At 39.1% G+C, this 26538-nt stretch overlaps 1 protein-coding gene across 2 annotated transcripts in view; it reads left to right on the forward strand.

Moving 5' to 3' along the window:
• Shoc1 (shortage in chiasmata 1) overlaps positions 1–26538 on the forward strand; it is a 79947-nt gene that overhangs the window by 21884 nt on the left and 31525 nt on the right. The window contains exons 8-15 of one of the 2 annotated variants that reach the window (XM_035439865.1): positions 796–949; positions 6973–7074; positions 9114–9222; positions 16652–16746; positions 18588–18830; positions 20751–21152; positions 24471–24596; positions 24997–25173. In XM_035439865.1, the coding sequence (XP_035295756.1) occupies positions 796–949; positions 6973–7074; positions 9114–9222; positions 16652–16746; positions 18588–18830; positions 20751–21152; positions 24471–24596; positions 24997–25173 (1408 nt within the window). The remainder of the gene's footprint in view (positions 1–795; positions 950–6972; positions 7075–9113; positions 9223–16651; positions 16747–18587; positions 18831–20750; positions 21153–24470; positions 24597–24996; positions 25174–26538) is intronic. The other variant, XM_035439864.1, reaches the window with a different exon arrangement.

The raw sequence follows: 26538 nt of genomic DNA on the forward strand, positions 1-26538 counted from the left end.
ATATGTGTCAATTATGGAGCCAATTTTACTTCCAAATAGTGATTCTCAGTCTTAGCTGAGATTGAAGTTGGATCCTACCCAGTTATATCCCAATTTAATTGGTCTGGTGGGTCCAGGTACAGAGAATTTTCAAATATCTTTTAGTAATTTTAATTACTATTCTTGACATAGAAATTTAAGTAGTTAAATTTAAAAATTATAAACTCAACTCTATGGGCATTCTAATTTAAACACACATATGTTTTGTGGACAACTGAAATATTTTATACATTGGGCCTTTTTTGAGGATGTACACACAGTGCACAATGTGAACAAGTTGGTGAATACATTGATTTGTTTATTACCTGACTGATTCCAACCCCCTCACTTGTTAATTCTAGTGGTCATAGTCTCACCTGTTGAGGAATATTGTCCCTGTGGTGGTGAGAGAAAATATATCCTATGGGTGCAGTAGATTCAGTTTGTACTACTTTTCTACCTCTCGTTTTCTGTGTAATTCTTTTTAACTTAGAATTTTAAAATATTTTTATTAGCCAAAAAGATAATACACATACAATTAGACTACTGGGTATCAGTAAGCTAATGGGGCTTATAAAAGAAATCATTCAAGAAAAGCATTGCTTGTAAGAAGAACTTATTTTTGAATGCTAAACCTCTATTTTTGAAAGTATACATAGCATTTAAAACAGAATATGACTTAAGTTTAAATATTAAACAAATGCATCTATTAAGAAATCAAATATATTTACTTGGAAATATCCCTTAAGTTTTTTTTTAAATCTTACATTATTTCAGCCATCAGTTTTTCCTTCTGAGTTTGAATTCTTAATATCCACAAACCTCAAACAAGAAATTCCTATTCTGCCATCATCAGAACTGAAGGAGTCATTAAACTCAATACCTGAGATAATGGACTATGTAGATGAAAATGAAAAACTTTTCAAAAGAGGTGAGAATTCATTTAGAAATGTGTTTCTTTTTATTTTTTATTTTAGAAATAATCTTATTTTACATATCAATCCCCCCATTCCCTTGCCCTCCCATCCTCCCATGCCCCCCAGGGGCCCCCTCAACCCACCATACCCACTCCACAAGGATAGTGAGGTCTTCCATGGGGATCATCAATGTCTTTCACATCATTTGGGGGAAGGCTTAGGCCCTCTTTCATGTATTTGAGCTGCAATAGTATCCCTCCATAGGGAATGGGCTCCAAAAGTCCATTTGTGCACTAGGGATAAACACTGGCTCCTCTGTTAGAGTCCTATAGACTATCCAGGCCTCCTAACTGGCACCCACACTTAGAGGGCTTGGTTCAGTCCAATGCTGGCTCTCACTAGGTCAGGTCAACTGTTTCTGTGGGTTTCTCCGCCATGGTCTTGGCTCCTTTGCTTATCCCTCCCCCTCTTTACAACTGGATTCCAGGAGTATGGCTCAGTGCTTAGCTGTGGGTCCCTGCTTCTGCTTGGATCAGCTACTGAATGAAGGCTCTAGGATGGCAACCAAGGTAGTCATCTATCTCATTATAGGGGAAGGGCATCAAAGGCAGCCTCTCCACTACTGCTTAAAATCTTAGTTGGGGTCATCCCTGTGGATCCCCTAACTTTTTCCTTGTGCCAGACCTCTCTCTCCAAACCTATACTGGCTCTCTTTATGAAGGTATCTCTTTTCTTTCTCTCCTTTATTCCTCCCCTGTCTCAGTCTATATGATCCCTCTTGTTCTCCTCCTCATTACTCTTCTCCCCTTCTCTTTTTCCTACCTCCCTCTTCTCTCCCCAATGCTCCCAATGTGCTCAGGGGTTCTTGTTCCTTTCCCCTTTTTCGGGGGAACATGTGTTTTTCTCTTGGGGTCCTCCTTGTTTCCTAGTTTCTCTAGTGGTGTGAACTGTAAGCTGGTAATCCTTTGCTCTATGTCTAATATCCATTTATGAGTGAGTACATACCATGCTTGTCTTTCTGTGACTGGGTTACCTCACTCAGGATGTTTTCTTTCAGTTCCATCCATTTGCCTTCAAATTTCAAGATTCATTGTTTTTTTTTTCCACTGAATAATACTCCATTGTGTAAATGTACCACACTTTCTCCCTCCATTCTTCAGTTGAGGGGCATCTATGTTGCTTCCGGTTCTGGCTATTACAAATAATGCTGCTATGAACATAGTTGAACATATGTCCTTGTTGTATGAATGTGCATTATTTGTGTATATGCCCAAAGGTGGAATTGCTGGATCTTGAGGTAGACTGATTCCCTTTTTCCTGAGAAACCGCCATACTGATTTCCAAAGTGGTCATAGAAGTTTGCACTCCCACCAGCAATGGAGGAGTGTGCCTCTTTCTCCACATCCTCTCAGCATAGACTGTCATTGGTGTTTTTTATTTTAGCCATTCTGGTCAGTGTAAGATGGTATCTCAACCCAGTTCTCGGGAGGCAGAGGCAGGCGGATCTCTGTGAGTTCGAGGCCAGCCTGGTGTCCAGATTGAGTGCCAGGATAGGCTCCAAAGCTACACAGAGAAACCCTGTCTCAAAAAAACAAAAAACAAAACAAAACAAAACAAAAAGATGGTATCTCAGAGTTGTTTTGAATTGCATTTCTCTGATGGCTAAGGATGTTGAGCACTTTCTCAAGTGTCTTTCAGCAATTTTAGATTCCTTTATTGAGAATTCTCTATTTAGTTCTGTACCCCACTTTTTAACTGGATTTGTTTGGTGTTTTGGTGGCTAGCTTCTTGAGTTCATTGTATATTTTAGAAATCAGTCCTCTGTCAGATGTGGGGTTAGTGAAGATCTTTTACCATTCTGTGGGCTGCCATTTTGTCTTCTTGATTGTGTCCTTTGCCTTACAGAAGCATCTCAATTTCAGGAGGTCCCATTTATTAATTGTTGATCTCAGTGTCTGTGCTACTGATGTTATGTTTAGGAAGTGGTCTCCTGTACCAATTCATTCTAGGGTACCTCCCACTTTCTCTTCTAAGAGGTTCAATGTGGCTGGATTTATGTTGAGGTCTTTGATCCATTTGGACATAAGTTTTTTCTTCTTTTTTTTTCTTGGTTTTTTTTTTCAAGACATGGTTTCTCTGTGGCCTTGGAGGCTGTCCTGGAACTAGCTCTTGTAGATCAGGCTGGTCTTGAACTCACAGAGATCTGCCTGCCTCTGCCTCCCAAGTGCTGAGGTTAAAAGTGTGCACCACCACCTCTGGGCATGGTGATAGATATGGATCTATCTGCAATCTTCTACATGTCAGAATCCAGTTATAACAACACCATTTGTTGAAGATGCTTTCCTTTTTCCATTGTATAACTTTAGCTTCTTTGTCAAAAAATCAGGTGTTCTTAGGTATGTGGATTAATATCAGGGTTTTCAAATCGATTACATTGGTCTACCTGTCTAATTTTGTGCCAATACCAAGCTGTTTTCAGGATTATAGCTTTATAATAGAGCTTGAAGTCGGGGATGGTGATGCCTCCAGAAGTTCCTTTATTGTACAGGGTATTTTTTAATCCTGGTTTTTTGTTTTTCCATATAAAGTTGAGTATTGTTCTTTCAAGGTCTGTGAAGAATTGTGCTAGGATGTTGATGGGGATTGCATTGAATCTGTAGATTTCTTTTGGCGAGATTGCCATTTTTACTATGTTGATCCTACCTATCCAAGAGCATGGGAGATTTTTCCATTTTCTGATATCTTCTTTAACTTCTTTCTTTAAAGACTCAAAGTTCTTGCTATACAAGTATTTTACTTGTTTGATTAGCATTACCCCAAGATATTTTATGTTGTTTGTGGCTATTGTAAAGGGTAATGTTTCTCTGATTTCTTTCTCAGTCCATTTATTATCTGTATATAGTAGGGCTACTGATTTTTTTTGAGTTAATCTTGTATCCTGCCACTTTGCTGAAGGTATTTATAAGCTATAGGAGTTCCCTAGTTGAGTTTTGAGGGTCACTTAATTAAACTGTCATATCATCTGTAAATAGTGAAAGTTTGACTTCTTCCTTTCCAATTTGTATCCCCTTGATCTCCTTTTGTTGTCTTATTGCTCTAGCTAGAACTTCGAGTACAATATTGAAGAGATATGGAGAGAGTGAACAGCCTTGTGTTGTTCCTGATTTTAGTGGAATCGAGTTGAGTTTCTCTCCACTTAGTTTGATGGTGATGCACATGCACAAACACACATCAAAATTAAAGTTCAGGATTTGCATTAAAGAGAAAACAGGTGATATTTGTCTTTCTGAGTCTGTAATGTTTTCTATAATTTCTTTTTCCAATTTTTTATTTAAACTAAAAACAAGATTGTTTTACATGTCAATCCCAGTTCCCTCTTCCTCCCCTCCTCTCCTGCCCCCCACTAACACCCTTACCTATCACATACCTTTTCTGTTCCCCCTGGAAGGTGAGACCTTCCATGGGGGATCTTCAGAGTCTGTCATATCCTTTGGGATGGGACCTAGGCCCTCCCCCATGTGTCTAGGCTGACAGAATACCCTCTATGTGGAATGTGCTCCCAAAGTCCATTCCTATGCTAGGGTTAAATACTGATCTACTACAAGAGGTCCCATAGATTTCTGAGGCCTCCTCACTGACACCCACGTTTATGGTGTCTGGATCAGTCCTATGCTGGTTTCCCAGCTATCAGTCTCGGGACCATGAACTCCCCCTTGTTAAGGTCAGCTGTTTCTGTGGGTTTCACCAGCCTGGTCTTGACCCCTTTGCTCATCACTCCTTCTTCTCTGCAACTGGATTCCAGAGTTCAGCTCAGTGTTTAGCTGTGGGTGTCCGCTTCTACTTCCATCAGCTGCTGGATAAAAGCTCTAGAATGGCATATGAATTAGTTATCAATCTCATTATCAGGGGAGGGCATTTAAGGTAGCCTCTCCACTGTTGCTTAGATTGTTAGTTGGTGTCATCCTTGTAGATCTCTGGACATTTCCCTAGTGCCTGATTTCTTTTAAACCTTTAATGACTCCCTCTATTATGGTATCTCTTATCTTGCTCTCCTCTATTCTTCCCTGACTCAACCTTCCTGCTCCCTCATGTCTTCCTCACCCCTCCTCTTCTCCCCTTCTCATTCTCCTAGCTCCCTCTTCTCTCTCCACATGCTCCCAATTAGCTCAGGAGATCTTGTCCCTTTCCCCTTCTCTGGGGGACCATGTATGCCTCTCTTAGGGTCCTCCTTGTTTCCTAGCTTCTCTGGTGATGTGGATTGTAGGCTGGTAATCCTTTGCTCTATGTCTAAAATCCATATTTGAATGAATACATACCATGTCTGTCTTTTTGTGACTGGGTTACCTTGCTCAGAATGTTTTCTTCTATAATAATTTCCGATTCCCCCATATTTCTGTAAGTGTAGGGATTTCTTTATTTCTTTTTGGTTGATTAAAATTCCATGCATATGTGTTCTACATTATCTATTGATCTGTTAATGGACATCTGTGCTGTTACCATTCCATAGCTATTATGAATAGTTCAGCAGTAAATCTAGGTCTCAGTATCCCTGTAGTAGGACTTAGAGTCCTTTTAGCATATACCCAGGAATTGTCTAGCTGTGTTCTGTTGTAATTCTATTTTTAGCTTATTGAGAAATCTTCATGCTGAGTTGCTTAGTGAATACCAAAGTTTGCATTCCCACCAGCAGTGGGTAAAAGTTCTCTCCCCACATCCTCAGCAGCATGTGTTATTTGTTTTCCTGATAATAACCACTCTAACTGGGATAAAAATAGAATCTCAAAGGAATTTTAATTTGCATTTCCCTGATATAGCCGAGGTCATATAATACTTTTCCAAGTATTTATTGGCCATTTGTATTTCTTCTTTTGAAAACTGTCCAATTAATTGGCCCATTTATTGTCTGGAAGGTTTGTGAGGGTTTTTTGTTGTTGTTCACTTTTTGCTATTCCTTATACAGTCTAGATATTAGTTCCTATTTGAGGTATGGCTGATGAAGACTTTCTCCATTCTATAGCTTGTCTCTTTAACTCTGTTATTATGTAGAAGCTTCTTCATTTCACATAATTCAGTCTATCAGTTCTTGAGGTGGTTTCCTAAGCTATTAGAGCCCTTTCAGAAAGTTCTTTCCTATGCCTAGATCTTGAAGTGCTTTTTCCCTTTGTTTTCTCTAGCCATTTCAGCATTTCCAATATATATTGGAAATACACACACACACACACACACACACACACACACACATATATATATATGTGTGTATATATATATATATATATACACACATATATATATGACTTTGAAGGACAATATTTTAATTATATTTATATACAGAAAACTTAGCAGTGTGCATTTAACCAGTTGAGTGGCAAGTTCTTTGACCTTTGCCTTTTCCAGCTTGGCAATACAATCCACAGATTTTGTCCCAGAACATCATCTCCCCAGTGGCTTTGGATCTCATTGTATCTGTTGTTGTAATTGGCCCTGATAACGTCCACAAGCTTGGTCAGAGTGCCTTTGTATTCCACATTTGTGTGAAGGTAACAGTGGTGCATGTCTTCCTGGGATCAGCAATCCTAGCCTAGCCCTCCCCTTGCTCATGCAGAAGGGGACCCCCACCTTGAAACACAGGGCAAAGGCGGGAAGATGAGCTCAATGGGATCTACATCATGGACAGTCACCACCAGCTGACCCTTCTTGTTCTTGACGGAGACAGTGACTGCATTGACCCTGCTTGAAGGACAGGCGGTCTCTTAGTGGGGATGTCCCTTTTGCCAGCAGCCCTTCTTCTTCTCATTGTTTGGTCTCTGGCCTGTAGTTGTGAGCAGGCTTAAGCAGTTGGGTAGCTGTTTGCTGGTCCAGGGCCTGAGGAAACTGGTTAATGGCAGGAGGTTAATAGAGAATGGCCCTTTGACACTGCAGCCTGGTATAGTGGGGCCGTTTGATGAAGCAGGTGAGGTCTCTTTGGCACTTCAGGTCCTGTGCAATATGAAATTTGAATGGCATTTTTGTGGATAGAGTTTCTTCTATTTCCTTTCAGATCTTTCTACCAAGCAGGAACTTGATGCTGAGGATATGAAATGCAGCTCCACGGAGATCTTACCTATTGAAAGCCCGAGTGAACCAGAGTGCAAAGAACCAGGTAGCGATTTTGCTTAAGTCATTGACTTACCAAGAGTTCCCTATATGACATAGAAGCACACTAAATTTGCATTTATAGTCTACTGTGAATCACTTTTCATGTTCAAAAACTTGCTCATTATGATCCTAGTCATCTTTTCCCTTTTTCTATCCCTTTCTATTTGTCCGGATCTCATCATCAACAGAAGTGGGTCATGTATACAGCAGAGTTAGAAATATTGAAGAAAATGAATGGAGGAAATACTACTAAAATTAAAATACAAATCTTGGGTCTTGGGAGATAGCTTAGTCAGTAACGTGTTTGCCACGCACACCTGAGAGTCTGATCCCCAGCAGCCAGGCCAGCTGAATTGGTGGACCCATACCAAAACATATGACAGAGAGTGATTGAGTAAGACACCATCATTGACTTCTGACCTCCACACTGGTGTGCATGCATAGGTACTCCCACATATACATAATCTTAAATTATAGCTGACTAAATATAACTTTATTCTTTTAGCATTTTATTTTCTGTATGTGTGCCTGAGCGTATGCATGTGCACCACGTGCATGCAGGCTCCATCAGAGGCCAAAAGAGGGCACCAGGTGCCCTGAAACTGCAGTTGCAGGTGGTTAAATGTGGATGCTGAGACTCAAACCTGGGTTCTATGGAAGGCTAGCAAGTGCTCTTAACTACTGAGCCATCACTTTAGCCCCAATTATATTTCATTTCAATATTAGTAATCTTGTTGATCTTTATTATAGTTAAAAAACCTTTAAATTACGTATTATTTAGTGGGGTAGGGGTGATGCCATAGTGCGTGTATAAAGTCAGAAGGCAGTTTGTGGGAATCAGTTCTCTCCTTCCACCATGTGGACTCCTGGGCTTGAACTCAGGTCCTCAGCCTTGGTGGCAAGCACCTTTACTAAGGCTAAGGTGGACTTTTTAATCCCTTAGAGCAGTCACATCATTCATTCTCTGCTCTATCACTGATTTATTGTTCTCAAATTAAATTTGGAAACTCTGCATCACTTTTTTTCCAGAATAAAGCCAAATTGTGTTCTTTTAGAATTATGTTGATGAGACTGTTACTTAGTTCCATTTACACTTGGAGCGCATGAATATCTACTTGGTATTTAATGCTTTATACTATACTAATTTTCAATAAAGGCATATCTATTTTTCAGGCCCATTCTATTAATTTATAACTGACAAGGACACCTAGAGTCCTAACTCATTAAGGTGGAGAATTACACCTCTATTTCCCTAACATCACCAAAATTTACTGTCGAAATAAAATAGAACTATCTCCTAGGTGCTGATAATGTAAGTTGTCAGAATTAAAACTCTTCCTATGTGCAAAGCTCTTAGGATTTCTCTTACACAGAAAACTCAATAAAGTTCAACTGTTGTATCTTTTTAAGGTCACCACTGTCATAATTGAGATACCAAATGATAAGTCTGTATTTCTTTTATAGATATCAATTTAGGACTTGTTTTGTATCTCTAGGAATCTAAACTTCTTGTGTTGTGTGTGTGTGTGAATCTATATGTGAATGGAAGCCCGAGGTCAGCCTCTGGGATCATTCCTCAGGAGCCATCTACTTTGTTTTCTGAGATAGGTCTCTCATGGGTACTTGGGGCTCACTGCTAAAGGATGGGCTGGCACTTCCAACGCATGCCGTCATGCCCAGCTTTTGACATGCATGGGTGCTGGGATTGAACTAAGGTTCTGAAGCTTTACCATCTGAGCAATCTCCCTAACCCTACCCCCCAAATTTTTTCTTACTAACAGATTTTGTTGCCACATCAAAAACCATATGAACAGCACAAATTGGATTCGGTGGTTAAAAAAAATAAACAAAGTTGGATGGAGGTGTGGATCTTGGAGGAGTTGAGGAAGAGAGATGAATATGATAAAACACACTGCACTAAATTCTCAAAGAATTAATACAAGTATTTTATTGCAACAAATTGATCAACCAAATAGTTACTTATGAGATTTCTAAATTTTATTTTATGCAGTATTATATAACTTTAATTTTCATGTATTTCAGGAGAATTTGAAATACCACTAACCAATCTAAGCTTACCAAGGCAACATTCTCCAGGGAGTTCATTGGGTGCCGGATTCCATACATTTCCATTTTCTGCTGTGTGTAAAATGTAAGTAAAGATTTTTATCTAAAACCCAAGCTACAGTTCAAGCAAGCAGTTACTTTGTTGTTGTTGTTGTTGTTTCTCAAGACAGAGACAGAGTTTTTCTGTGAACTCTGGCTGTCTTGGAACTCAGTCTGTAGACCAGGCTGGCCTCAGCTCACTGAGATCTGTCTGCCTCTGCCTCCCAAGTGCTGGGATTAAAGGCAGGCGCCACCATTGCACAGCTCAAGATAAGCAGTTGTTTTTGTTGTTGTTGTTGTTTTGTTTTTTATGAAATCTCTCCATTTAAAGGCAACTTCCAAGAAACTCTTACAAAAACAAAATATGACACTATATAATGTGTGTTATAAGCAGCTGAGAGAAGGATATGAATATATATGTACACATCTGTTTTTCCCCACAGAATATTGTTAGGTGATGACATAAGAAATACATAAGACTGACTTTGCCTAAAAGGGAACTTGGTAATATGACAATATGATAGGAGCTTTTTCACAGTATAATCTTCTACAGTATTTTTTAGAATTTTGAATGTTAATATATTACTATTAAAAGTAAATAACTTGAAGATTTTAAGATCCTGACATGGAAATAAAATAATTAGGAAATTGCCTCTGAACACTTGCCAGTGATACTCACTGCCATGAAAGGCACATTGTGTGTATTAGTTCCATAACAAATACCACAGACTGGATGGCATGAACAATAATGTTTTATTTCCTCATAGTCCCGGAGGCTATTGAATAATATGTTTGCTGGATTGGTTTTGGTCATGTAGGATTAAGAAATGTTCTAATAATTTCATTTACTTAATTACCTCTTTATTAAAAGACCTTATCTCCAAACGCAGTCATAGTTTGAAATTCTGAGGATTAAGGTTTCATCATATAAATTTGGAGGGTCACAGTGAACCCTAGAATAAGTGGTTTAAAGTTCTGCATTATAGTTAAATTACATGGCTCCATCACTTGCTCTTAATTGCTCTTTGCCTCAGTCTCTTTCTCTGTAGTGCTGGATGTCTAATTCAAAGACTTGTTATTAGGTCTTCTAAAAGATGATACATCTGTGGCCATGAGTAGGTAAGGGTTATAGAATAGTGTGTTCGTCAATTTATTTTCCAGAGGATTAAAAGGGAGTCCTTACCATTACTATAGGTGTATGTCCTTTGACCTTGCTTACCTCTGCTATGATGACATCAGCATTGAGAATACCAGACATGGAGAACCAAGGGTGGATCCATAAACCTGTTCAGCACCCCATTGTTATTGCACAGAATGGTCTGTGATCTTAGAATTGATAATGCAAAGTTAAATCCCCATATTCTAGTTGGACCCAAAATTGTTTATCTTAGTAGGCCAGCATACTTGACTACTGACAGAGTCTGAGATACCTTTGGATGCTAGCTATCTTTTATGATGTGGAGTACATACATTTAGTGTTCTCCAAATTAAGTTAGTCTAGTATCTTGGACTAAAGCTACTCAGCATTGCTTCTTATTCAAGTCACAAAGCTAGGAATATAATCAGGACAGTCATCTTCATTCCCATCATAAACTGGAACTTAATTGTGCTAAATCACACACCTCTGGGAAAATTACAGAATGCCTCCAAGTTCCTGGTGAATGATTCCTAGGCTGCTCTTACAGAGTAGCCTGCTCTAGGATAACTGGAAGCAGTCAAGGACTCAGAATTCATCACAAGTTCTGTACACATCTTTAATGGTCTGTATGATGTCTGAGACATAGAGGAGCCATCATTGAGTGCCCTAAGTATATCTTCACATTCTGTTTAAGAATTATTTGCATGTGTTGTGCAACTTTGTGCTATATAGAACTCTACCGTGAGCTCGGCTTGTCTGTAACATGAACGAGCTCTGAAACAGCATGGAATAATCATGCAATCACATATACTTTAATGCTTTAGTTCCTTTGCCAAAGTGAAAGGTGTTTATTTGCAGGGCTCTTTCACTGTCTTATTTACTCTGTATATTCTAATTTGTCTAAGGAGGCAGGTCAGAAACAGAAACCAGTATGCATTAGTATAGTCAAATTTCAGTTAGCATCCAAATATCATATAGTAACTTTTTAATCACATAGGCTATTTACTATATATTGTTAGAATTCAGATATCTAGTGGGATTTGTGAAACAAGTCTTGCCTGAAGAATTATGATTTGGCAAAGTTAGGACAAAAATGGCTTTTAAAACAGTTGATGATTCTAGAGTCATTTGAAACAATTGAAAGTTACTCATCACAGCAAGAGATACGTCACTTTTGTCTGGCTTATGGCTAAAAACTTTAAAATTCCCATTTAAAAAAAATGGCTTTAAGCCAGGAGTTGGTGGCACACACCTTTAATCCCAGCACTCAGGAGGCAGAGGCAGGCGGATCTCTGTGAGTTCAAGGCCAGCCTGGTCTCCAGAGCGAGTGCCAGGACAGGCTCCAAAGCTGCACAGAGAAACTCTGTCTGGAAAAACCAAAAAAAAAAAAAAAGGCTTTAAATCTAGATATGGGGATTATTCCTATAATGCCAGTATTTGGGGCCTAAGCAGTAAGGTCATGAATTTCAGACTAGCCTGGGCTATTTGTTGATTGCCTGTATTTAAAAAAAAAAAGAAAAAAGAAAAAGTACCTCAATTATAAAGCTAAAAAAAATTAAAATATTTTAAAGAAGTGGGATACTAAATAATGTTGTTGTACCTTTGACTTATTTGTAGTGCCTACTAAAATGTAAGACCCATTTTAGGTTTTAGAGCAAGAAAAAAGAAAAGTCAGGATGAAATAAGGTTGTATTTCCTTACTAATGGGAAGCACATCTTATTGGGCATGGCCGTCTGGAGCATTTCTTCTTATTTCTACTTCAGAATAATTTTCCACAATCTGAAGTGTATAATAAAAAAAAAACCCAATTTCAAGAGTTGTCCTGATTTTCATTCTCTGCCAAATGACTAGATTTTGGGGTTGTGTGGATGAACTGTGTGGTTTAGATGTAAAAAAATCTAGCTTTCAGTTACCCCATATTGTCAATTTAGTATTTAGAAGTACTTACCATTGCCATCCTCATTTATGTTCCTTGTAAACTGAAAAACAGAATATAATCAATTCTCCATTTCAGTGGAGATGAAAGGTTTGGGATATAAGGCCTTGTAAATCAATAGTCTCTCCCCTACCAAGGCCCATAGCTTCATAGCTACTAATGAGCTGTGGTTGACATTCATACACATTTACTCCTTTCCCCTATGCATTCCAAAAACTAGCACACAAATTTTATACATCACCCCCATTACCTACCAAGATTTAGGGGCTTGATCTAAATTTAGGACCTTGTCACTTCTGGGAAAAGTAGGGCCAGTGGGATTTCTGCATAGTTCTGATTCTTAGCAACAGAGAGACAAGAATTTCTATATATAATAGACTCATGGATAGAAATTTACATAAAATATTATTAGCCATGCAGTGATGGTGCACACCTTTAATCCAGCACTCAGGAGACAGAGACAGGAAGATCTTTGTAAATTCGAGGCCAGCCCAGTCTACAGAGTGAGTTCCAGGACAGCCAGGGCTATGCAGAGAAATGGATGGATGGATGGATGGATGGATGGATGGATGGATGGATGGAGTTGAAGTTGCAATGTAAATAATAAACACAATAATTTTACAGTAGATACTGAAGGAGATAAAGAGATAAAATAAGTGATTATGATGGTTAATCTTTACTGATAACTAGATTTAGAATAACCTAGGGGACTGATGAAGCACACCCATGGATGTGACTGAGGATGTGTCCAGAGGGCATTATGGAGTGGGAGGAAGGCCCACCTTGAATTTAGATGGTACCACCAATGGGCTTGGGGTCCTGACACAACAAGAGGGGGAAAGAAGAGAGTAAAGAAGCACCAGTATTCCCTGCATCTGCTTTCTGGTCAACCATGAAGTAAGCAGCTATCTTCTGCTTAATGCTCATACACCATGATGTTTACCCAAGCTCATGGGACTAAGCTCATGGACCAAACCCTCTGAAACCATGAACCAAATTATATTTTTCACCCTTAATTTATTTCTATTTGGCATTTGATTACAGTGGTGAGAAAATTAACTAATATAGAAAATATTCTACCCACTGTCAACGTCACACCCAGACATACCACTTTAAACCATAACATCCCATCCCTTGTCCCCCAAAGCCTCTTGTCTGTCTCTTTGAGTTCCAGAGTCTTAAAAGTTTGACATTGTTTGAAAGGCCAAATTTAAGTCTCAATTGAGACTCAAGGCAGTCTTTTACTTGAACTTCTGTAAAATCAAAAAGAAAATTACATTCTGCCAATATATACAGAGGAACAGAGTGACTACAAGAGGACAGAGTGAATATTCCCTCTATGAAATGGAGGGAGAAGAGTATAGAAAGGAATGATGAAAGCAAAATAGAGCCAAAACCCAGAAGGACAAACATTCAGTCCTGTAGTTTCACGCCCAGCCTCTGAAGCATGTAGTGTTCTGATGTACTCTCCAAGGGACTTGGATAGCCCAGCCTTTGTAACCTTGCTCTCTGCAGCTCATATGACCCCTATCTTTATTAGTTAGGATTTCTGTTGCAGTGATTAAACACCATGGCCAAAAACAACCTGGGAGGAAAGGGCTTATTTTGCTTACACTTCCACATTACAGTCCATCATAGAAAGCAGTCAGGACAGGAACTCAAACAGGGCAGGAATCTGAACCTGGAGGCAGGAGCTGATGCAGAGGCAATGGAAGGGTGCTGCTTACTGATTTGCTTCTCATGACTTGCTCAACCTGCTTTCTTATAGCACTCAGGACTATCAACCCAGGGATGGCACCTCCCCCCCCACCCCGCGCCGCCCACCCCGCCACCAGGAGCTGGGTCCTCTCCCATCAATCACTAATTAAGAAAATGCCCTATAGGCATATCTGCCTATAGACTCATCTTATGAAGTATTTTCTCAATTGAAGTTACCTCCTCTCTAATGACTTGTGTCAGGTTGACAAAAGACTAGCCAGGACACTCTCTTGGGCCTGCTCCACTCATTGCCTATAGTTATCCTCAGTGGATATTCTGTTTGCCTGGCAACTCCAGCATCCTGAGATCTTCACCACAGATTCAGCATCACTAACCAGCTTCATAGATCATGTGCTTGGAGGCTCACTGCAAGAAATCCAACCCTGTTTGTTACATTACCTGGCCTTCCAGGTCTTTTTGAAATGTGGCTGAAGCTTACATGATCCCATAGCTTTTCTATTCTATATGCCTGAAAATCCAGCATCGTATAGATGATGCCAAGGTCTGCTGCCAGTTAAAGCAGTAGTCTGTCCTCCTTGAACCATTGTATAATAACTAGGAACCTGATTGAAGGAATCCATTTCCCTTGATGTCCCTGTTGGAGCACATCACTCTCTTTTCAAAGGAAGTCTTTCCAATGAGTTTTATACCTTAGAGCCTGTGATATTTGGAGTCTATCCAATACCTGAGATGCCGAAAGGATCTTTCTTATGGCCCCTATGAAGTGCTTAGCTTCTTTTTAGTGGCACTGATCTCTCTAACAGTCCCAACCTCATTATCTAGAAATTTAAACTAACCCTTTTCTAGCCAAATTGTATGTTTTTCACATCTTCGCACTCCGCTTTTTACCCCAACTAGTAGCCACCAGCAATCAATTTCCATGTTATTTATGTTTGTCATTGCTACAACCAAATATCTGTCAGAAACAGTTTAAGTGAGGAAGAATTTATCTTGGTTCATGGTTTCAGAGGGTTCAGCCCATAGTTGCTTGGCCCAGGGTGCGTGGACAACACATCATTATTGAGATGGGAGCATAAGGCAGGAAACAGCTATTTACCTTGTGGCTGACAAAGAAACAGAGACAGGGACTCTAATGCTCATTTGCTTTCTCATTCTCTCCTTTTATGCTGTCATGGATCCCCAGCTGTGGGATGGCACCACCCACCTAGCCCTCAGTTCACAGAAATGTCCACATGGATACACCTTTGCCATGCCTCACTAGTCTCCTAGGTGGTTCTGAATCCAATCACATTACTGATGAAGACTGAACATCACAATAACTTCTAGGCAAGCAGGGCTAATTGAGGAATTTATTAATACCAAATCTTTCAGGGAAAAAGGTAATTAGAAACTTGGCTTACACAGCTCGACTTCAGTTTTATACATTTACAAAATAGAGTTTATTTTTACTTGCATTTACATGTAAAAAACTTAGAAAAGTACTCTTCTTAAAATTGTTATACACAAAAACAGTAGAACCAGCCATAAAATAGGAATGGCACATCTTGTTTAATTTTGCGAGTAATTTCTTTTTAGTGCATTGGTGATCTTTTAGTGACATTGTCACCCAGCATTTTGCCTTTGTTGTTCAAGGGATGCCTTCATGGTTTCTGTGCTGGTTTTGCTATTAAGTTTGTGTATGTGGCTTGGCTTTGTGAGTGCTATTGCCAACCACTTGGTCTTCTCATTACTCCTCCAAGTAAGCACAGAGTTGGTGAAGTGTTAGTTTCTCAGTTAAAGACCCTCTTAGGCTGGGTAATCTTGGGAGGCAGAGGCAGGTGGATCTCTGTGAGTTCGAGGTCAGCCTGGTCTACAGAGCAAGTTCAAGGACAGCTTCCAAAGTAATACAGAGAAACCCTGTCTTGAAACAAAACAAAACAAAAAAGACCCTGTTAGAACCTAGAAATAGTAGCTATCTGTGAATTTGCCTTTTTACTTGAGGTAGATAGTGTGATGCAGGAATCCTCATCTGTATTCATCTGAACCTTGCTCACTGTCATGTGCACTATACCTTGTGACTCAGGAACTTTATGTATGAAGATTTGTCTGTTCCTGCTTCCTGAAGACTGCTGCTCTCTCCCAAAACACTGGTTACTACAGTGTGGTTTTAAAGCATCAAAGAAAAAAGAGATCTCTGGAGGCCAAAGATCTTTATTTTCAACCATTGTTCAAATCCTTATGTAAAATGAAACTAAGCTTTGCTGTAATACTGTTTTCTCTTCAGAATGTGATGGTACTGGAACGGTGTTAAATGAAGGGCAGAGTTGCAAGGGAGCATTTTTAATCTAGAAGTTAAAAGCTACATTTATAATAATGATGAGATTAAGTTTTATTTTTACAGGGAAGATTTTCCTCCCCTGAAATTGTGTCTGGAATGGCAAAATTGTTTCTATTATTAAAAGTTGAGCCAGGCGGTGGTGACACATGCCTTTAATCCCAGTACTGGGGAGGCAGAGGCAGAGGCAGGTGGATGGCTCTCTGTAAGTTTGAGGCCAGCCTGGTCTACAGAGAGAGTTCCAAGACTGGCTCCATAGCTACTGAAAAATCCTGTGTTGAAAAACCAAAAAAAAAAATGAAGTTGTTAAAAAATTGTTTTACCAAACAGCATATTGATGAATTAAACTTTGATTTTTCTTTTACAGTAATTTGCTTAGTGCTGGAGAATCGACTAATAAATATTGTATGCTGTGGCAACTGGGAAGCTGCAGAAACTCTTGGGTCTCATTCTTGCTTACAGGTAACTAGAATACATAGGCAAAGGCATGCAAAGAGTGCAAATGTGAGATATTTTTCTTTGACTGTTTCATAACATGAAATATGTAACATAGCACAAAGTCCAGTTATCTTTTAGAGGCTCATTAGATAAACAAGGACTCAATCTGGCTGACTTTCTCATAGTTCTTATCTATTAAATAGAGAAAAAACAATCTAACACATGCACTTATATATGTGTATGTGTAAAACGTTTATATTTCTTAGTCTGTAAATTGGTTGCAAAAGGTATTCTGCATCGCTTATGTTAGAAGTAATGTAAAAGTTTCCCATTTTTCAAGCATTTCTAGAAGGATGGTTTAAAACCTCTAATAAAAAACATTTGTAATTTAATAAAATAATTTTGAGTTGAATGGCCCCCTTCAAGGTTATCTCCTTATACAATGAGAATAATAATAATAAGTATTGTCTATTTTCTTAAAACATGGGTTTATATAAAGACAAATATAAATGTTCGCTGCAGCTTTATTTGTGAGAGTGGAAACCTGGAGAGGGGCTGGGGCTATAACTCAGTGATCCATGCACAGGGTAGCAATGCACAAGGCTCTGGGTTTAATCCTTAGAACTGAAAACTCCCCACCAGGAAATATTTCACATGTCCATTGAATAGAGGAATAGATCATCAAATTGTGGCATGAATACAAAATGAACTAATCAAAAGACATGAACTATTCCACTCAATTTCTGAAATGACAGAAATTAATTCTGGAAAACTGATTAGTGAGGACCAGGGACTAGTGATGACAGGAGGGTATGCAGGAGAGGGTAATGCAAGGTAGTAGGATCCTGTGATATTGAACTGTTTAGTATATTGAGTGTGATGAGGGATGCACACATCTAGGTAGGTGATAAAATTGCTTAGAATTTGTTACATGCATAGGCAAAACTAAGACAATATGAACAAGAGTGATGGTTTACTACAGTGCCATTCTCCTAGTTGTCCGACTGTGTAATTGGAGGAAATAAGAGAGTATACATCTCTGCATTATTTCTTATAATTACATTGGATCTATAATTATTTTTATCCTTTAAAAGAGGATAAACTATTCATACAAATACATGATTCTCAAAGTAAGTATGCTGGATTAAAGAAACAAGACCAAAAAGAATTGATTCGTACAGTATCGGTTCATTTACATAAATTTCTGGAAATAATGCAGTGGGTGGAAGCAGAGCAGTGGGGTGGGGTTAGGAGAGGAGATCTTACAAGGTAACCTCATGAGAAGATGTTGGAAGACTGAACTCAGGGCTTCACACATACAAGGTAAACACTTTACTCGCTGAGGTACATCCCCAGCCCCCCACCCCAGAAAATTATTTAGTCTTTGGGAATAGCAAGAAGTTAAAATAGCCAGGCATGGTAGCATACACCTTCAATTCTAGCACTCATCAGGTAGAAGCAGGCAGTTCTCTCTGGCTTCAAGGCCAGCCTTGTCTACAGAGTAAGTTTAAGGACAGCTTGGGCTATGTAGAGAGACCCTGTCTCAGAACCAGAAGATGGAGGAGGAGGAAGAGGAGGAGGAGGAGGAGGAGGAGGAGGAGGAGGAGGAGGAGGAGGAGGAGGAGGAGGAGGAGGAGGAGGAGAAGAAGAAGAAGAAGAAGAAGAAGAAGAAGAAGAAGAAGAAGAAGAAGAAGAAGAAGAAGAATTAGGACTTATACAAATATTAACATTTTGAAAACAAAATACCAGATATAACCTCAAATTTCATCTTTTCCCAATGTGTGAAAATATTTCATTGAGAAAGTCCAATGTGAGTCTGTTTAGTATTTTTCATTTATTTTTCCCTGTGTTTGTTTGTTTTCAAGTTCCAAGATTTCAAGAGCCCAGCAGTCAATATTCTCTTGCAGATATGAGGAATATATTTTCTATCAAAGAAGACAGCCTTGTGATTAACCCTGCAAAAGCAAAGAGGTGGAGACAAGCAAGACTAAATCCAATAATGGCCGAAACTTTGGAGCATTTGAAAGCATATTTGTGTCACAATGGTCTGTCTTCTAAGGAAACTAAGCTGGAGATCTTTCTGCCTATGAAAGTGCTTCAGCTGGAACGTAAGTATACAGTAGTACATACAACTTGTTACCATTTCATAATGAGAAGACGTCTGACACTTGGTTTCTTCTCAATGGCTATGAAACTATTCAAAAGGCTTAGCATTCCAGATATGCTTCAGTTCTGCCAGTTCTCGGCTTTTGGCCTTCCTGGGCTCTGATTTCTTCTCAGAAAAATGTGGCAGTTTAACTAGCTAATCCTAAATTCCTATTCTGCTGCCTAGAATTTTCCTTCTTTCTTTCTTTCTTTCTTTCTTTCTTTCTTTCTTTCTTTCTTTCTTTCTTTCCTTCCTTCCTCCCTCCCCCTCCCTCCCTCCCTCCCTCCCTCCCTCCCTCCCTCCCTTCCTTCCTTTCTTCCTTTGGCTTTTCAAGACAGGGTTTCTCTGTGTAGCTCTCTGGTTGTCCTGGAACTTGCTCTGTAGACCAGGCTGGCCTTGAACTTAGAGATCTGTCTGCCTCTGCCTCCGGAGTGCTGGGATTAAAAACTCAGAATAGCATTGTGAGATTCATCCTTGCTATGTGTAGCACTAATTCATTTGTTTTATTGATAAATAGCTTTCTTATTATATGTACTTAACAAGAGTGTGATCATCTCCCCAGGAGTTATCTCCAATTTTTTAGTGTTGGGAGTAAAACTCCTATGAGTGTTTTTGTGCAAGTCTTTTTATGGGCATGGTATTATTTTTCTTGAGAGAATATACAGAAGTAAAGTTGTTTATTATTATTGTAGGTGTTATAGGTATTTGTTTAATTTTAAAGAAACTATTAACTTTTTTCCAAATTATTTCACCATTGTACATGCCCATGTAATGTGTGAATTTTGGTTACATGGAAGCAGCTTTTCTAATGGACATGTGTAAGGCCCATTGTAGCTTTATTCTGCATTTCCCTAGCACCTAATAGTGATGAGTGTCTTTACATAATTGGTGACCAGATTTAAAGAACATCAGTCAGTGGATCTTCATAAAGTCAGATGTATGCAGTCATCACCACAGACTGTTTTCAGAATACTTTTTAACCCCTCCCTCAAATTCTATGTCTAATAGCAGTCACTCTCTATTTTGCCCATATGTGGAGTGACTAATCTATTCTCTGTATAGCGTTGCCTCTCTGAGACAGTCTATATAAATAAAACCTGTCAGATATTGGTCTGTTGTGACTGGCATATTTTATTTAACATCACAATTGTAGGGTGTGTGTAATGTCAAATCTTACGCCAACTTTTTAATTAGGTTTCTTTTAAAATGTTCATTTATGAGAATTTAAAAATAAGGCCAGGCATTGGTGGCACACGCCTTTAATCCCAGCACTCAGGAGGCAGAAGCAGGCGAATCTCTGTGAGTTCGAGACCACCTTGGTCTACAAGAGCTAGTTCCAGGACAGCCTCCAAAGCCACAGAGAAACCCTGTCTCAAAAAACCAAAAAAAAAAAAAAAAAGAATTTAAAAATATATTTTGGATCCAGCCCTTTGTCCAAGGCTGTGATTCATTATAACCTATTATCAACAGAGCTTTACTGGAGTTCCTTCTTTGGAGTTCCTTCTTTGCCTAGCAATTGAACTGCTAGTATTAAGAGATGGTTGCCAGACAGTGATGGCACACGCCATTGATCCCAGGACTCAGGAGGCAGAGACAGGCAGATCTCTGTGAGTCAAAGCCAGCCTGGCTTATACAGTGAGCTCCAGGACAGTCAGAGCTACACAAAAACTCTGTCTCAAACAAAAAAAAAAGAAAAAAAAAGAAAAAGAGAGATGGTAAACTTTTATGTTTGTTAAAACTTACTTTATTTAGAAGCAAAAATTATTTTTCAAACAATAAAGAACCCCTAAAGATGAGATTATGATAATAGGAAGCTATTATCTAAAAGTTATTCATTTGGGCCTAGAAGTCATTTTGGTGTCTTTTATCTTCTTGTGTCCAGCCTGGCTAGAACATCAGAGTCGACCTTTGCCCATCATGCCCAGGAGTGAGAAGTCTACCAGTGTTCACAGATTACATACACACAAGAGAGCATCTTCAGAGAAAGAAGTGCCACATCTGTTTTTGTCTGATGAATGTGTCTCTGTTAAAAAGCCAAAAAAGGAAGAAAATCCAAAGAATAACCAAGAAGTAGCTGCTACAATGATGCAGAACACAGATGATAGTCGAATTGGACTTAATCACTCTGTGCCATCTGTTGAACCAACTTCCTCTTCATGGATCAAGGCATCTTATGATAAAAAACAGAATGATTTGGACCTTTTGAGCGAGTTTATTACTCTGAGAAGTAAATGCAAGACTTTCACTTCAGATGCTGAAGTCACAGGCCATCACCAAAACAATGGTGGGTACAGTAAAATTTTGGTGTAGATACGTAGCCTCTAGAACTGGGCACTGTCTGTTACACAAATGCGAGGAAAGAAAAGCTCTTTTAGAGAAATTGTATACTTTTTCATAGACAAGGAACATGCCATTGACACTTCTAATAAATAAACATATATACAGGCATAGATATAGATTTAGATATGGATATAAGTATGCTTTCAAAGCTTAAAATGCATTATTTTAATTTGTAACAAAGCCATTACTTATAAAACTTGCCTTGCATAATTTGGATGTATAAGCTTAGTATTCCTAACTTGATCATTCTCTCAGGCTTTTTTTTTCTATTAACTGACAATCCTATGTCAGTATTTTTAAAAACAGTTTTATTGATTCTTCGAGAGTTTCAAATATTGTCTTTTTAACATTTTCATTCCCCCTCCCCGTTTCTAACCAGACCCACCTTCCATTTCACACCCATCCAACTTTATGTCTTCATTTTTGAAAAGGTTTCTTTATTTTATGTGCTTGGGTGTTTTGTTTGCATGTATTCATATGCACCACTGCATGTGTGCCTAGTGCCCATGGAAGCTAGAAGAGGGTGTTGGATCCCCTGGAATTGGGGTTACAGACAGTTTTGAGCTGCCATTTTCATGTTAGCAACTGAACCTAGGTCCTCTGCAAGAGCAATAAGTGCTCTTAATCTCTGAGCCATCTCTCCAGATCCACCTTTAAAAAAAAAAACAAACATTTTAACCCATTAAGTCCCATTAGTGCTACCTATGTACTCTTAAATAGTGACCATCCACCAGAGCATGTTAGACTTACCAAGGGCTGTGCTCTCCCAGTGGCTATCAGTAACCCTTAACTAGGGATTTATCTTAGTATTTTAACACATTTTAATCCATGCTTATGCATTTTATTTAATTGCTTATCAATCTTCCTAATATTATCAAAGAATTTTTATTTGAGTTGTAACTGTTGGATGTTTCCTGCTTCTAACCACATGAAATATACTGTGCCATATCATTTCATTTCCAATAGAACTCTAGAATAATTTTTCTTATTTCAGACAGGGTCTCACTATGTAGCTCTGGCTATCCTCGAATTCACTATGTAGGCCAGGCAGGCCTCAAACTCACAGAGATTCTGCCACCTTTGCCCCCCAAGTGCTTTAATTAAAGGTGTGCACCACTACACCTGGAATATTCTACAATAAGTTTGATAGACTTTACCTTGGCGAAATTGGTACAAAAAGTGTTTATGTTACTTAGAACGTATTTGGGTCTTGCAGTCCTGTGTTTTATCTGTGGAGACAAGACTTGATTCTCAGTGTCATGCAGTTATGTACAATTTTCCAAAAGGTGTGACAGCCATTTATAGATATGCTGAAACTCATTACTGGAGATACTTTAAGGGAATGAGCTTCCTCAAAGAAGGAAGTAGTCTCAGCTTCTCTTACATCATGACTCTTTCTTGATGAGTTTGTCCTGCCCAGCTTAGGTGAGGACTGAGAGGGTAGTTGACTTATTCAGGTGTTTAGCTACCAAATCCATTTGTCTCTCAAATAAATCCCTATTCTCCAACTTAATTCTTATTAGCAATAAAGGTAATTTTCATTTGTTGCTTTATTTTGCAGTTGATCGGGGATAAGAAATATCATATCCCACCTTTCTCAAAAATTTTAGTAGTATCACTTGACTGTAACTATTCAGATTACTTAAAATTAACTGGCAGTGCTGGGGAGATGGCTCAGTGGTTAAGGGCACTGGCTACTCTTCCAAAGGACCTGGGTTCAATCCCCAGCACCCACATGGCAGCTCACAACTCCAGTTCTAGGAGATCTGGACACCCTCACACAGACATAATGCAGGCACAACACCAATGCACATGAAATAAAAATAGATAAAAAAAAATTTGGCCGGGTGGTGGTGCATGCCTTTAATCCCAGCACTCAGGAGGCAGAGGCAGGCAGATCTCTGAATTTGAGGCCAGCTTGGTCTACAGAGCAAGTGCCAGAACAGGCTCCAAAGCTACACAGAGAAACCCTGTCTTGAAAAACCTCCAAAAAAATTAACTGGAAATGTTGCTTGAAGATGACATAGTCTCCAAATTATACTTGGAGTTCTCTTTTTTAACTTTATTTTTATTTTCTGTGCATTGATGTTTTGCCATGGGTGTCAGGTCCCCTGAAACTGGAGTTACAGACAGTTGTGAGCTGCCATGTGGGTACTGGGAATTGAACCCAGGTTCTCTGGAAGAGCAGTCAGTGCTCTTAACCACTGAGCCATCTCTCCAGCCCCATATACTTGGCGTTCTTTATTTTCATTTAAGGAGAGTCTTTCTGTGTAGCCATGTCTGTCTTCAAATTTGTAATCCTCCTGCCTTAGCCTTCCAAGTTCGGGGATTATAGGCATAGACACCTTTTTTTTTTTTTTTCCGAGACAGGTTTTCTCTGTGGCTTTGGAGGCAGTCCTGGAACTAGCTCCTGTAGACCAGGCTGGTCTCGATCTCACAGAGATCCGCCTGTCTGTGCCTCCAAAGTGCTGGGATTAAAGGCATGTGCCACCAACACCCATCTCTGTTATCATACTTGTTACCTCACATGTTAAAATATCGAAGGTTGGTAACACAGTTTTAAAAGTATCTTATAATCATATTATTGGTGGATGACATTAGTATTTAGTTACAATAGCTGTATGCATACATATATGAATCCTTTGTAATACCTAGAAAAGAAAAAACTTAGCCTATAATACCTAGAAAAGGAAAAAAACCTTAGCATTTATTAAACACTGTATCAGGTGCTGAATTGCATATTAAAAGGAGGGGTGTTTTTGGCCTGGGAGTAAGGTAGGCAGTTATGTAAAACTTGGTGTAGAAAGAAGATGGCTGAGCTGAAGGGTGAGCAGTAAAAAGCTGGTGTATGTACTTGAGAAAGGATGGAGACATTAGAAGGCTTGGAACAAAGGAGGAGATTTTAAGTAGAAAGACAACTCTGGAAAGGCACAGAGATGAGCTAGAGTACTGCTGTCTTGGATGTGTCAGGAACTGGATGGTGCTTGGCCCCGAATCTAAGGTAGGCATCCTAGCCAATATTTACATATGAGGACACCAGGCTGCTGTTAGGACTGGGGTTGAAATCTAACCAGATGCAGAAGTTTTCCCACTTCTGTCATCTACCTTGCTACTCAGCACGATGTTAGGTCCATTGATCCGGATAATTTACTTAACTTAGTTTCAGTGTACTTCCATGAAGAAATTTAGCAATTATGATATTGAACACTGTATTAAAGTAAAGCAATATTATTTCTCCTGAACAATTGAATGTTTTTACTAGAATTTCAAGATAAAGAAAAGTGTTCTTTGACTCTTCAAGAAGAAAGTCCTATTGTTCCTAATAACAAAACTCCAGAGGAAGTATGTCAAGAAAGGGCAGATGATGTCATCGAGATTCAAGCATCAGGTATGCAGTATGCTTTCACGATGTGTTCTGTTTCACTTGATTGAAGTCCTCTCCCAGATGTGTAGAACAATTATTTTCCATGTAATTGTTTTTGTTTCAGAAACTGAATTCCATTTCTAGTTACTTCCAGACATGGAATGCCTGTGCATTGTCTCTCTTTCTCCTTTTGTCCTACTCTAGCCCACTAGCTGTTGTTTCTTCCTTCATTAAATCTGGAGCCATTTCCCTACACTGTGTAGGAAGACCGAACTGCAAGAGTCCCCAGTCTCTTCTTCCATGTTTGGGAAATGTGTTAGTAATAATGTATCCTCTCACCCACTGTCAGGGTGATGTAGATGCTTATCAGAAACAGCGCTCCATCCTTTTCACAAACACTGACGTCAGTGCTGTAATTTTTCAGACATCCAGTGCCAAGCATACTGTCTCCTAGAAGCAGCAGCAACTCCTGTCTTAGAGAAGCTTGCTTGTCTCTGTACTTACCCTGCTGCTGATTGGAAATTTGCCACTGTCATTTTTGACCAAACAAGATTCTTCTTAAAGGAACAAGAAAAAATAATAAATGATGCTGTTCACCAAGGTATGTACAAATCAGATTCAGACTACCCAAGGATGCACATTTATAGATAGATGTAGCAATGCAGACCTCAGACCTGCAGGAAGCCTTAACTGTAATTTAGCATGGAGTACCCACATCTAGGCCAAGCCCAGGAGATTCTCAGTGAATCTCCTAATTGATATGTATTATTTAATAGATCTCCATTGCAAAAAACAAAGTTAACCCCGTAACTATTCATATTGGAACTAATACTTGGCCCTGCTCTGATCATACCCAAACAAAATTACACAAACAAGATCCAAAGGATAAAATTATTTGTAGCGAACTTAACTGCATCCCATAATGAAACACAAGGTTTGTATAAATACAAACATACTCAGCACCCAATAGCATAAAACTAATGAGATCTGGTGAAAAGTCATATCACCAGACAATAAGGAGGCAGGAAATACAGCTCATAATGAGAATAATTCATTGAAACAAACCTGAATCAAAGATACTAGAGTTATCAGCAGTTGCTGAAGCTCATGATAACTGTTTCTGCACATTCAGAGGGGTTTTAGGCCCCTGACAGATAGCCATATTCATTACTGTTGTCATTGTTGGCCTCTACAGTGTGGTTCTGAGGAAGGAGAGAACTGAAAAAAAAGATTTTAAAACAAGACAGTAGGCTTTCTACTCCTTCTTATCCTTATGAGCTTCTTTCCCACCTCTCAGTCCACGGATTAAGAACTTCTCTTAGAGTTATTTCTGTCCCTGCTTGTGGCGTGCATGTTGGGGTTTGTAGCTTCCTATGCTATAGGCCAGGGCATACTAATAGAAAAAATAAGAAACTTACTGTTTGTTGAGTGACATTTTGAAATTTAGCCTCCTTCTCCAGTCTGCCTGTTACCGTTCATTTTTAAGTCTTGGGTGGTATTCCACATACTCTGTCTTGTGCTTATAGTTGAATCAGTAGAAGAGACAGTGCACTGTGCTTACTACATGTTATCTGACCTAGTTGTTTGTTAGTAAAGTCAATTTTCTAAATTCATTACATTATTCATATGTTAGCAAATTAGCACTTCTTTTAAAAATAATATAGCTAGACTGGAGAGATGGCTTGATTGTTTTAAGAGTATGTGCTTCTCCTGCATAGGTCCTAGGTTCAGTAACCACATGATGGTTCCTGCCACCTGTAGCTAGGTTCTAGGTCATCTGTAACCTTCTTGTGGCCTCTGCCTGCTCCTGCATACACATGGTGCACATCAGCTCACACAATGCACACATACTTTTAAATAAAAAATAAGTAAAGCTTTGATGGATATGATAGTTCATGACTTTAATCATACAACTCAGGAAGTAGGTGGATCTCTGGAAATTTGAGGACATCCAGGGCTACATAGT

The sequence above is a fragment of the Cricetulus griseus genome, chromosome 2, assembly GCF_003668045.3.
Source record: "Cricetulus griseus strain 17A/GY chromosome 2, alternate assembly CriGri-PICRH-1.0, whole genome shotgun sequence".
NCBI lineage: Eukaryota > Metazoa > Chordata > Mammalia > Rodentia > Cricetidae > Cricetulus > Cricetulus griseus.